The sequence below is a fragment of the Eleutherodactylus coqui genome, chromosome 2, assembly GCF_035609145.1.
Source record: "Eleutherodactylus coqui strain aEleCoq1 chromosome 2, aEleCoq1.hap1, whole genome shotgun sequence".
NCBI lineage: Eukaryota > Metazoa > Chordata > Amphibia > Anura > Eleutherodactylidae > Eleutherodactylus > Eleutherodactylus coqui.
The window spans coordinates 344,329,198-344,342,837 of NC_089838.1; the positions used below are offsets into that span (position 1 = coordinate 344,329,198).

General features: G+C 59.4%; 1 protein-coding gene across 1 annotated transcript; it reads left to right on the forward strand.

Annotated features, from left to right (window-relative positions):
- The first annotated feature begins 3,209 nt into the window (after positions 1-3,209).
- Positions 3,210-9,233, forward strand: LOC136613094 (serine/arginine repetitive matrix protein 4-like). Its single transcript, XM_066593941.1, has 2 exons — positions 3,210-4,910; positions 8,354-9,233. Exons 1-2 carry the CDS (start codon positions 3,425-3,427, stop codon positions 8,947-8,949), a joined length of 2,082 nt encoding a protein of 693 aa, XP_066450038.1. The 5' UTR covers positions 3,210-3,424; the 3' UTR covers positions 8,950-9,233.
- The last annotated feature ends 4,407 nt before the right edge of the window (positions 9,234-13,640 follow it).

The window sequence follows — 13,640 nt, forward strand, 5'->3', positions numbered from 1 at the left end:
CCTCGTGCGCCGGCACCCGGAGGGGAGGTTCCCATACAGCAGCAGCGCCTCGTGCGCCGGCACCCGGAGGGGAGGTTCCCATACAGCAGCAGCGCCTCGTGCACCGGCACCCGGAGGGGAGGTTCCCATACAGCAGCAGCAGCGCCTCGTGCGCCGGCACCCGGAGGGAAGGTTCCCATACAGCAGCAGCGCCTCGTGCGCCGGCACCCGGAGGGGAGGTTCCCATACAGCAGCAGCGCCTCGTGCGCCGGCACCTGGAGGGGAGGTTCCCATACAGCAGCAGCGCCTCGTGCGCCGGCACCCGGAGGGGAGGTTCCCATACAGCAGCAGCGCCTCGTGCGCCGGCACCCGGAGGGGAGGTTCCCATACAGCAGCAGCGCCTCGTGCGCCGGCACCTGGAGGGGAGGTTCCCATACAGCAGCGCCTCGTGCGCCGGCACCCGGAGGGGAGGTTCCCATACAGCAGCAGCGCCTCGTGCGCCGGCACCTGGAGGGGAGGTTCCCATACAGCAGCAGCGCCTCGTGCGCCGGCACCCGGAGGGGAGATTCCCATACAGCAGCAGCGCCTCGTGCGCCGGCACCTGGAGGGGAGGTTCCCATACAGCAGCAGCGCCTCGTGCGCCGGCACCCGGAGGGGAGGTTCCCATACAGCAGCAGCGCCCCGTGCGACGGCACCCGGAGGGGAGGTTCCCATACAGCAGCAGCGCCTCGTGCGCCGGCACCTGGAGGGGAGGTTCCCATACAGCAGCAGCGCCTCGTGCGCCGGCACCCGGAGGGGAGGTTCCCATACAGCAGCAGCGCCTCGTGCGCCGGCACCCGGAGGGGAGGTTCCCATACAGCAGCAGCAGCGCCTCGTGCGCCGGCACCCGGAGGGAAGGTTCCCATACAGCAGCAGCGCCTCGTGCGCCGGCACCCGGAGGGGAGGTTCCCATACAGCAGCAGCGCCTCGTGCGCCGGCACCTGGAGGGGAGGTTCCCATACAGCAGCAGCGCCTCGTGCGCCGGCACCCGGAGGGGAGGTTCCCATACAGCAGCAGCGCCTCGTGCGCCGGCACCCGGAGGGGAGGTTCCCATACAGCAGCAGCGCCTCGTGCGCCGGCACCTGGAGGGGAGGTTCCCATACAGCAGCGCCTCGTGCGCCGGCACCCGGAGGGGAGGTTCCCATACAGCAGCAGCGCCTCGTGCGCCGGCACCTGGAGGGGAGGTTCCCATACAGCAGCAGCGCCTCGTGCGCCGGCACCCGGAGGGGAGATTCCCATACAGCAGCAGCGCCTCGTGCGCCGGCACCTGGAGGGGAGGTTCCCATACAGCAGCAGCGCCTCGTGCGCCGGCACCCGGAGGGGAGGTTCCCATACAGCAGCAGCGCCCCGTGCGACGGCACCCGGAGGGGAGGTTCCCATACAGCAGCAGCGCCTCGTGCGCCGGCACCTGGAGGGGAGGTTCCCATACAGCAGCAGCGCCTCGTGCGCCGGCACCCGGAGGGGAGGTTCCCATACAGCAGCAGCGCCTCGTGCGCCGGCACCCGGAGGGGAGGTTCCCATACAGCAGCAGCGCCTCGTGCGCCGACACCCGGAGGGGAGGTTCCCATACAGCAGCAGCGCCTCGTGCGCCGGCACCTGGAGGGGAGGTTCCCATACAGCAGCAGCAGTGCCTCGTGCGCCGGCACCCGGAGGGGAGGTTCCCATACAGCAGCAGCGCCTCGTGCGCCGGCACCTGGAGGGGAGGTTCCCATACAGCAGCAGCGCCTCGTGCGCCGGCACCCGGAGGGGAGGTTCCTATACAGCAACAGCGCCTCGTGCGCCGGCACCCGGAGGGGAGGTTCCCATACAGCAGCAGCAGCGCCTCGTGCGCCGGCACCCGGAGGGAAGGTTCCCATAAAGCAGCAGCGCCTCGTACGCCGGCACCCGGAGAGGAGGTTCCCATACAGCAGCAGCAGCGTCTCGTGCGCCGGCACCCGGAGGGGAGGTTCCCATACAGCAGCAGCGCCTCGTGCGCTGTCACCCGGAGGGGAGGTTCCCATACAGCAGCAGCACCTCGTGCGCCGGCACCCGGAGGGGAGGTTCCCATACAGCAGCAGCGCCTCTTGCTCCGGCACCCGGAGGGAAGGTTCCCATACAGCAGCAGCGCCTCGTGCGCCGGCACCCGGAGGGGAGGTTCCCATACAGCAGCAGTGCCTCGTGCGCCGCCACCCAGAGGGGAGGGTCCCATACAGCAGCAGCGCCTCGTACGCCAGCACCTGGAGGGGAGGTTCCCATACAGCAGCAGCGCCTCGTGCGCCGACACCCGGAGGGGAGGTTCCCATACAGCAGCAGCGCCTCATGCACCGGCACCCGGAGGGGAGGTTCCCATACAGCAGCAGCGCCTCGTGCGCCGGCACCTGGAGGGGAGGTTCCCATACAGCAGCAGCGCCTCGTGCGCCGGCACCCGGAGGGGAGGTTCCCATACAGCAGCAGCGCCTCGTGCGCCGGCACCCGGAGGGGAGGTTCCCATACAGCAGCAGCGCCTCGTGCGCCGCCACCCGGAGAGGAGGTTCCCATACAGCAGCAGCGCCTCGTGCGCCGCCACCCGGAGGGGAGGTTCCCATACAGCAGCAGCGCCTCGTGCGCCGGCACCCGGAGAGGAGGTTCCCATACAGCAGCAGCGCCTCGTACGCCGGCACCCGGAGAGGAGGTTCCCATACAGCAGCAGCAGCGCCTCGTGCGCCGGCACCCGGAGGGGAGGTTCCCATACAGCAGCAGCGCCTCGTGCGCTGTCACCCGGAGGGGAGGTTCCCATACAGCAGCAGCACCTCGTGCGCCGGCACCCGGAGGGGAGGTTCCCATACAGCAGCAGCGCCTCTTGCTCCGGCACCCGGAGGGAAGGTTCCCATACAGCAGCAGCGCCTCGTGCGCCGGCACCCGGAGGGGAGGTTCCCATACAGCAGCAGTGCCTCGTGCGCCGCCACCCAGAGGGGAGGGTCCCATACAGCAGCAGCGCCTCGTACGCCGGCACCTGGAGGGGAGGTTCCCATACAGAAGCAGCATCTCGTGCGCCGGCACCCGGAGGGGAGGTTCCCATACAGCAGCAGCGCCTCGTGCGCCGGCACCCGGAGGGGAGGTTCCTCTTATGCTGTGAACCGTGGTAGGGAAACAGCATGGGACTAAGGACAGGCAGGGTAAGGGTTAAGTGTAGCGAACGAAGCAGGGGGTGGGGGGAGGAGCTAAGACAGGAAAAGCAGAGGGAGGGGGAGCGGAAGAAGAAGAAGACCAGAAGACGGGAGACACGTGGAGAGGAAAGAAGTTTGGAGCAGAGAAGAAGAACGAAAGCAGGAAAAGGAGCCACAAAGAGGTGAAAAGAAGAAGAACAAGAGCAGAAGAAGTGACAGCAGCACAGCAAGTACAAGCGGTGTACAGAAGAGTCGGTGTGAAGAGAGAAGCCCCAAGAAAGATGGAGGACTTACAGCGGCAGATACGGCAGGCGATCCAGCTGGATGGCGCGGAGTGGCTGCAGGACTTCATCGTCGGCTGCAGGTCGGAATCCGAATCCGGGAGGCCGGCGGAGGAGCCGGCACGGAAGACAGGAGCAGCGGAAGAAGCGGCACAGGAGGGGGATGCCGGGCGAGGACGCCCGAAGCGCAGGAAGAATCCGCCGGCGAGACTCAGCCCGAGTCCAGCAGCAAAGCGAGGCGGCCAGAAGTCCGGTCGTGGCGCCGAGAAGAGGTCGGGAGCGGGGCGCACAGCAACAAATTTGGCGCCAAATTCAAACCGCGCGGCGGGAAGAGCGCCCGCGGAGGAGGCTCGGGCATCACCAGCTGGCAGTCCGCCAGCAAAGAGGGGGCAAGCGGCAGCGTTGAGGGCACGCTCCGGTGCGAAAGACCAGCGCGCGACAGGGCGCACGGAAGCCGAACCGGCCAGGAGAGAGGAGCCACGCAGAAGGTTGGAGGCGCGCGGAGGCGCGAGACAACGGCACGGGCTACAACAAGATGGCGGCGCAGGCGAAGAGCACGCACAGGTAGGCTCTGCAGGGCCAGGCAATAGAGCGCGAGCCAGGCGGGGGGAGGCAGGCCGTAGGGGCTCACAGCAGACCCATACCAGGGGGGGGGAGAGGGGGAGGGAGAGAAACAGCCCAGCAGTTAGTTCAGTGAGCAGCACAGATAGCAGGAGGGGAGGCAGGCAGAGCAGCGGGGACAGGGCCACTTCTGCAAGGGGGAGCTCGAGCCCGTTGTCGGGCAGCTCGTCTGAAAGGCCCCTTACAAGTCACTACCCGGACCAAGCCCCCATAAGGGGTCAGGGCACTCGATCCCGGCAACCACCACCACCTTCTCGTGCATACAGACACGATACCAGCGAGCACTACGTACGCGGTGCACGCAGTAGATCACCCGCTCAGCAGCATTTGTACGCGCCCCCAGCGCCGCGCAGGCTCTGCTACGTTAACCCACGCTTCGTGGGTCCCCCTTCCTCGGGGGGTGGCGAGTCTTCCTATAGTTACGCTAGTCGTGCCAGCAACAACAGACAAGGCAAGGGCGCTAAGCAAAGGCAGAGGGAGAAGGCTAGGAGAGAGCGTTACCAGCGCAAGCGCGACAGGGAGCACGCTAGGCTAGCGGCAGAGGCAGATAGAGAGCCAAGGAGTGCCAGTGTAGGGAACGTGGGCGACAACGCCAGTGGCACGGAGCATCGGCACCAAAAGGAAAGTTACCGCCATGCGACCGCATCAACTACAGCAGCGGCATACAAGGACTATTTACGCCATGGGAGGCGGGATTTCTCAGAAGAGCGGCCGGAGCGGGGCCACCTTGGAGCAGAACACGAAAGGAGGGCGCTAGAGGCTCCGCAAACAAGTACGCGGCAGCAGTCGCCCAGCTGGGGCAGGAGCCCAGGAGGAAGACCGGTAAGGACCACGACCTTGGCAGAGCCGGAGGACGGTCAAGCCGGTGAGTTGGCGTGTTTAAATGCTTGGAAAAAAGTGATGGATCCCGCCGCGGGGGCGGACAAAAATGATTTGGTGGTGATTTTAAAGTCACTGTTGAGCAAGGTTGATCAAGGTGATGTTTTTTCGGTGTCCGGCGGACCCCCAAGGGGTGTAGTACCACTTGTGGGGCAGGAGGTTGGAAGCTCAACAGTCGGTGGTGACCCTACGGAAGGGTTGCGATACGCTGACTCGTTATTTTGTGGTGTTGCCCCGCTAGGGGTCGGTCTGTCAGACGAGGTGGTTGAGAAGATTCGAAAAGGTATATATGTGGATATATGGTCCTTGCTGTCGGCGGACCACGTAATTGTGGACAAAGAGCGAGTGTCGGAGCGCGGTGCGGATAGGAAGCCGAAAGTCGCTAAGACTTTTGGCAATTGGCTGCAAGCGTATATGGTACTGGCATACATTGCATGCCAGCACCAGCCCAAAAAGGGTCCGGAGCTCATGGTTTACCTCAATACGATTTATAGCGCTTATAAATTGCATGGCGGCGCCGCGTGGTGGCGATATGATGAGGACTTCCGACGACGGGTCTCGGGGATTAGTCATATCAGCTGGGCGTCGAAAGCAACCGACGTCTGGTTGCAACTTATTTTAGCACAGCGCCCACAAAAACCGACATTTCAGGGGGGAGCCGTGGGGGGCGGGCAACAGCCCCCTGCGGCCTCCCCTAGACCGAATGGATCCTGCTGGCTCTACAATGAGGGCCATTGCAAGTTCTATTCAACCTGCAAGTTCAGACATGAGTGCTCTGTCTGCGGGGGTCAACACGCGGCGGTTCGTTGCTTTAGGAAGCAGCGAGCTTCAGCCGGGGGCGGCGGTGCCAGTGGAGCACCAAACCCCAGTGAAAAGCCGATACCTCTTCCTGTGGCTCGACAAGTACCACAGGAGGGAGGAAGCAAAAATACTTAGAGAAGGTTTTACCGTCGGTTTCGTTATTCCGTTTACTTTTCAGCCCGCTTTCATGTCGTGTCCAAACCTAAAGTCTGCGACGGACAACATAGAGTTAGTTAAAGAAAAAGTTCAAAAGGAGGTATCAGCGGGCCGCATGGCGGGCCCGTTTGATGATCCACCGTTCGCCAATCTGCGAGTTTCCCCGTTGGGGTTAGTACCCAAAAAGGAAGCTGGCAAGTTCCGCCTGATACATCATTTGTCATTTCCAAAAGGGGAGTCGGTAAATGATGGTATCTCAAAGGAGCAAGCTTCGGTGGTTTACGCTTCATTTGACCAGGCGGTGTCTCTAGTCAGAGCGGCGGGAAAACGCGCGCAATTAGCGAAGGCTGATATTGAGTCAGCTTTCCGGCTGTTGCCAATTCATCCGGAGTGCTTCCACCTTCTCGGTTGCAAGGTGGACAATCAATTCTATTATGACATGTGTTTGCCTATGGGTTGCTCCATTTCATGTTACTATTTTGAGCTTTTCAGCTCCTTCTTGGAGTGGATGGTAAAATATGAGACGGGCATCACATCGGTAACGCATTACCTGGATGATTTTCTGTTCATCGGAACGGAAGCATCGGGTGCGTGCGGGGTTTTGCTAAATACATTTCGGTATCTTATGCGGCAGGCGGGGGTCCCGTTAGCGGAGGACAAGACGTTGGGTCCGGTCAGTAGGCTGGTTTTCCTTGGCATCGAAATCGATACCGAGGAAATGGTCTTCAGGTTGCCAATAGATAAGATTGCCCGCCTGCGGCAGACGGTAAAAGAAATTGCGAGCGGTAAAAAGGCCACGCTGCGCCAGGTGCAGGTCCTGTCGGGTTTATTGAACTTTGCCTGCAAAGTTATACCCATGGGCCGTGTTTTTGCCAGAAGGCTGTCGCTCGCGACAGTGGGAGTAAAAGAGCCTCACCACTTTATAAGGATCACACAAGGTATCAAAAGTGATTTACATGTGTGGAGAATTTTCTTGGAGACTTTCAACGGGCAAGTGGTATGCCCTAAGGAAGAGTGGGCAGGACCCGAGCTCAGCTTGTTTGCTGATGCAGCCGGGTCGGCCGGTTTTGGTGTGATTTTCCGGAACCACTGGTGCAGAGAACACTGGCCAGTATCCTGGATGAAAAGAAAGTGGAATAAGGACATAACGCTTCTGGAATTTTTCCCGCTGGTGGTAGCATTGGAGCTATGGGGCGATGAGCTCCGGGACCACAAGTTATGTTTCTGGTCCGACAATGTGTCGGTGGTTCAGATCATTAACAGACAGTCTTCGGCTTCATTGCCGGTGTTGGCACTGCTGAGGCACACGGTTTTACGATGTCTGCAACTGAATATATACTTGCGTGCAAAGCATGTGCCGGGTTATAAGAACTTAGCAGCTGATGCACTCTCTCGTTCGCAGATGGAGCGTTTCAGGGAGCGGCACCCGCTGGCGGACGCCGAGGGGGTCCGCTGCCCGATTTTCTTGTGGAGTCTGGTCGAGCGGAGCTGCTGAAGCTGGTCGAGACATCAGTAGCGGTCGGGACATGGAACAGTTATAAAGCGGTCTGGCAGACATGGTTGAGTTTCGCCGGAGGTTGTGTGGCAGGGGGCGATAGGGCCCGCTCGGCAACTTTGGACATGCTTGTTTTTTTGCGTAAGAAAGGGTCTTCGGCTGATGCGGTTAAAAAACATTTGGCGGGAGTCGCGTTTTTATTAAAACTACACGGGTTAGTCGATGTCACAAAACAGTTCGTTTTCCGGCAGATCGTGCGGGGCTGGAGGAAAGACAAAGTTCGGAGGGACACGCGTCGTCCCATAACGTATTTTGTGTTGTGCAAGTTGTTAGAGGCCTTGGAGGTTTCCTGCAAAAATGGGTCAGAAGTATTGTTGTTTAGGGCGGCCTTTTCAATTGCGTTTTTCGCCGCGTTGAGGATCGGTGAGCTGGTTCCTGCAAGTAAGTGTAAGGCGGGCGGGCTACATTGGAACGATGTTATTATAGTCGATACGTCGTTGCGCGTCAGGATCAGGAAGTCCAAGACCGATGTGTACGGCAGAGGTGAGTGGGTGACCATCAGTCGTCTCGGATCGCGATGGTGCCCGGTTGACACTGTGATACAATACATGGACGACAGGACATCGGGAGAGCAATTTTTCGTACATTCGTCGGGCTCCCCTCTCACGCGGTTCCAATTTTCGGCAGTTTTGCGTTCGGCTTTAAAAGTAGCGGGGTTCAACTCAGCGGAGTTTGGAACGCATTCTTTTAGAATCGGCGCGGCCACATCGGCAGATGCGGGTGGTATGAATGAGGACGGGTTAATGAAACTAGGCAGATGGAAGTCGCAGGCATATAAATCTTATGTCAGACCGGATTTGGCGGTGGGCGACTTTAGCAAAAAGGCGGCATTGTAGAGGAGTTTTTGTGTTAGGTGGAGTTAAATAGCCTTGGTTCTTGTATTTTCTTTTCTTGTTTTCTTTTGTTCTCAACTGCAGAGAAATGGAAGGCGTGCATTGTGGGACATTCCTACGTCTATTGGGCCCAGAGGAGGGCAGCAGTGCGGCCATTGGGATCGGACCTCGGCTTACCCGGAACACCCGTAACCTGGCACGGAGTCCGGGGGCTAAGATGGCCCGACATGCTAAAACTAATAACGGACATAAGCAGGTCCAACCCTCGGAGAGTGATTTTGGTAATTCACGCTGGAGGAAACGACCTCGGTAAAATGAAGACAAGGGACCTTTTGGCTATCATGAAGCAGGACATTTTACGGTTTCGCTCATGTTTTCAGGAGGTGATAATCGTCTGGTCCGATATAGTTGCACGAAGGTATTGGAGAGGTGCAAGAAACGTGGAGGCGATAGAGAAAGTGCGAAAATTAGTGAACATGAAAATGTCGCAGTTCGTGCAGTCCATCGGAGGGGTGGCGGTTCGCCACTGGGAGCTGGAAGGTAAAGAGAGGGGGTCATTGAGGGAGGACGGGGTCCACCTCAATGATCTGGGACTGGACACATTTTTATCTGGCTTGCAGGACGGCGTAGAGGCAGCTCTAGCCAGGGTAGGTGGGGTGGGACGGAATGAGCCGCAGTAATACGGCACATCCCGTGTGGCCCGGAATTATCCATGCTGGTTAGGGATGATTGAGGAGGGTTTGCAAGCCAGAGGATCGTGGGCTTACAAACGTCCTCTGGGACGGTTTATGGACTGAAAAGTTAAACTGCATACAGCATGGATAGGTTTCGTGAAAGTTCAGGATTAACGTTACTAAAAGGTTGATTAATAAAGCTGTGGCCTACCCCACATTTGTTCAGCAAGAAGTAGTCGAGTATGTTATTTACTAGGTAAGTGAGCTGTTTAGAATTAAGTTATTGTCCTTAGTCCATACAGCAGCAGCGCCTCGTGCGCCGCCACCCGGAGGGGAGGTTCCCATACAGCAGCAGCGCCTCGTGCGCCGGCACCCGGAGAGGAGGTTCCCATACAGCAGCAGCGCCTCGTGCGCCGGCACCCGGAGGGGAGGTTCCCATACAGCAGCAGCAGCGCCTCGTGCGCCGGCACCCGGAGGGAAGGTTCCCATACAGCAGCAGCGCCTCGTGCGCCGCCACCTGGAGGGGAAGTTCCCATACAGAAGCAGCATCTCGTGCGCCGGCACCCGGAGGGGAGGTTCCCATACAGCAGCAGCGCCTCGTACGCCGGCACCTGGAGGGGAGGTTCCCATACAGCAGCAGCGCCTCGTGCGCCGGCACCTGGAGGGGAGGTTCCCATACAGCAGCAGCGCCTCGTGCGCCGGCACCCGGAGGGGAGGTTCCCATACAGCAGCAGCGCCTCGTGCGCCGCCACCTGGAGGGAAGGTTCCCATACAGCAGCAGCAGCGCCTCGTGCGCCGGCACCCGGAGGGGAGGTTCCCATACAGCAGCAGCGCCTCGTGCGCCGGCACCCGGAGGGGAGGTTCCTATACAGCAGCAGCGCCTCGTGCGACGGCACCCGGAGGGGAGGTTCCCATACAGCAGCAGCGCCTCGTGCGCCGCCACCTGGAGGGGAGGTTCCCATACAGCAGCAGCGCCTCGTGCGCCGGCACCCGGAGGGGAGGTTCCCATACAGCAGCAGCGCCTCGTGCGCCGGCACCCGGAGGGGAGGTTCCCATACAGCAGCAGCGCCTCGTGCGCCGGCACCCGGAGGGGAGGTTCCCATACAGCAGCAGCGCCTCGTGCGCCGGCACCCGGAGGGGAGGTTCCCATACAGCAGCAGCGCCTCGTGCGCCGGCACCCGGAGGGAAGGTTCCCATACAGCAGCAGCGCCTCGTACGCCGGCACCCGGAGAGGAGGTTCCCATACAGCAGCAGCAGCGCCTCGTGCGCCGGCACCCGGAGGGGAGGTTCCCATACAGCAGCAGCGCCTCGTGCGCTGTCACCCGGAGGGGAGGTTCCCATACAGCAGCAGCACCTCGTGCGCCGGCACCCGGAGGGGAGGTTCCCATACAGCAGCAGCGCCTCTTGCTCCGGCACCCGGAGGGAAGGTTCCCATACAGCAGCAGCGCCTCGTGCGCCGGCACCCGGAGGGGAGGTTCCCATACAGCAGCAGTGCCTCGTGCGCCGCCACCCAGAGGGGAGGGTCCCATACAGCAGCAGCGCCTCGTACGCCGGCACCTGGAGGGGAGGTTCCCATACAGAAGCAGCATCTCGTGCGCCGGCACCCGGAGGGGAGGTTCCCATACAGCAGCAGCGCCTCGTGCGCCGGCACCCGGAGGGGAGGTTCCCATACAGCAGCAGCGCCTCGTGCGCCGGCACCCGGAGGGGAGGTTCCCATACAGCAGCAGCGCCTCGTACGCCGGCACCTGGAGGGGAGGTTCCCATACAGCAGCAGCGCCTCGTGCGCCGGCACCTGGAGGGGAGGTTCCCATACAGCAGCAGCGCCTCGTGCGCCGGCACCCGGAGGGGAGGTTCCCATACAGCAGCAGCGCCTCGTGCGCCGCCACCTGGAGGGAAGGTTCCCATACAGCAGCAGCGCCTCGTGCGCCGGCACCCGGAGGGGAGGTTCCCATACAGCAGCAGCGCCTCGTGCGCCGGCACCCGGAGGGGAGGTTCCTATACAGCAGCAGCGCCTCGTGCGACGGCACCCGGAGGGGAGGTTCCCATACAGCAGCAGCGCCTCGTGCGCCGCCACCTGGAGGGGAGGTTCCCATACAGCAGCAGCGCCTCGTGCGCCGGCACCCGGAGGGGAGGTTCCCATACAGCAGCAGCGCCTCGTGCGCCGGCACCCGGAGGGGAGGTTCCCATACAGCAGCAGCGCCTCGTGCGCCGGCACCCGGAGGGGAGGTTCCCATACAGCAGCAGCGCCTCGTGCGCCGCCACCTGGAGGGGAGGTTCCCATACAGCAGCAGCGCCTCGTGCGCCGGCACCCGGAGGGGAGGTTCCCATACAGCAGCAGCAGCGCCTCGTGCGCCGGCACCCGGAGGGAAGGTTCCCATACAGCAGCAGCGCCTCGTGCGCCGCCACCTGGAGGGGAGGTTCCCATACAGCAGCAGCGCCTCGTGCGCCGGCACCCGGAGGGGAGGTTCCCATACAGCAGCAGCGCCTCGTGCGCCGGCACCCGGAGGGGAGGTTCCCATACAGCAGCAGCAGCGCCTCGTGCGCCGGCACCCGGAGGGAAGGTTCCCATACAGCAGCAGCGCCTCGTGCGCCGGCACCTGGAGGGGAGGTTCCCATACAGCAGCAGCGCCTCGTGCGCCGGCACCTGGAGGGGAGGTTCCCATACAGCAGCAGCGCCTCGTGCGCCGGCACCTGGAGGGGAGGTTCCCATACAGCAGCAGCGCCTCGTACGCCAGCACCTGGAGGGGAGGTTCCCATACAGCAGCGCCTCGTGCGCCGGCACCCGAGGGGAGGTTCCCATACAGCAGCAGCGCCTCGTGCGCCGCCACCTGGAGGGGAGGTTCCCATACAGCAGACATGTTGCGCATTTTCCACAGCATTTCTGCATTGCGAGCCGGATTGAGCTGCGGACCTTCCGCCGATTTCCACCTTTCAGCTACTGGGAGGACCTCGCTGCCGCTGGTCACTGGGGGACGATGACCGTCTTCTGTAGCAGTTTTCTTGCTCTTGCTGGGTCCTAGCGGCAGCTGAAAGCGTGAAATAAGCTGCAGATCCACAAGAATGGTGCCGTTTTTGAAATGCTGCGGATTTTGATGTGGACGTTCCGCTATGGAGAATCCGCAGCATTCCCACTATGTGAACGTACTATTATACAGCATTTTATTGATTTCATCTGCAGCCCCATGATCTCTCACAGCAGCGCACTGTAGAAGGAGAAGCTGTCCTGTGCTGCAGCCAGCTTCTCTCCTTCATAGTGCCCATTCCCCACTGGGCCCAATACACTGCCAGGGTCTCCGTGCAGCAGCTGTACAATACTGAATGTTTAAAGAACCCATAAAATCTATATATATATAAAATTGAATGTATGTGTGTCTATGTGTCTTTCTGTCTGTGTGTGTGTGTATGTATGTCTGTCTGTTTGTCTGTCTGTCTGTTTGTCCTTTTATGCGCTATTATACCATTCATCCGATCGCCATGAGACTTTGGGAAGTTGTTGAGTACACTCCTGGGAAGATTATAGGCATAGTACAACTATCCTATGATAGGTGGGGTGCGTGCGAGCGTCGTTGACAGTTACGCCCCCCCCCCCCACGTAGATCGGTTGATTTCTATCATTTCTCTCACTTCCCGATGTCGTAGAAACATGACATTTGGCACGAGCATTGATTATGTCATAACTAGGTAAAGCTAATGGGTCCCAACTCGATTATTCAATTCTAAGCGCAAAATAATTAGCGTCCTAATTTTACGTACGTAGTCTAATTCTCTCACTTCCTGATGTCATCTATATATATAAAAATGTCTGTCTGTCCTTTATGCATTACTACACCATTCATCCGATCGCCATGACGCTTTGGGAGGTTGCTGAGTACACTCCTGGGAAGATTACTGGCATAGTACATCTATCCTATGATGGGTAGCGCACGTGCGAGCGTCGTCGACAGTTATGCCCCCCAGACAAAGCTTTCATGTTACCTCAGTATAATATATAACAACCAATCACAGCGCAGCTTTCATGTTACCTCAGTATAATATATAACAACCAATCACAGCGCAGCTTTCATGTTATCTATTATACTGCTGAGGTAACATGAAAGCTGCGCTGTGATTGGTTGTTATATATTATACTGAGGTAACATGAAAGCTGCGCTGTGATTGGTTGTTATATATTATACTGAGGTAACATGAAAGCTGCACTGTGATTGGTTGTTATATATTATACTGAGGTAACATGAAAGCTGCGCTGTGATTGGTTGTTATATATTATACTGAGGTAACATGAAAGCTGCGCTGTGATTGGTTGTTATATATTATACTGCTGAGGTAACATGAAAGCTGCGCTGTGATTGGTTGTTATATATTATACTGCTGAGGTAACATGAAAGCTGCGCTGTGATTGGTTGTTATATATTATACTGAGGTAACATGAAAGCTGCGCTGTGATTGGTTGTTATATATTATACTGAGGTAACATGAAAGCTGCGCTGTGATTGGTTGTTATATATTATACTGAGGTAACATGAAAGCTGCGCTGTGATTGGTTGTTATATATTATACTGAGGTAAGATGAAAGCTGCGCTGTGATTGGTTGTTATATATTATACTGCTGAGGTAGCATGAAAGCTGTGCTGTGATTGGTTGTTATATATTATACTGCTAGGTAACATGAAAGCTGCTCTGTGATTGGTTGTTATATA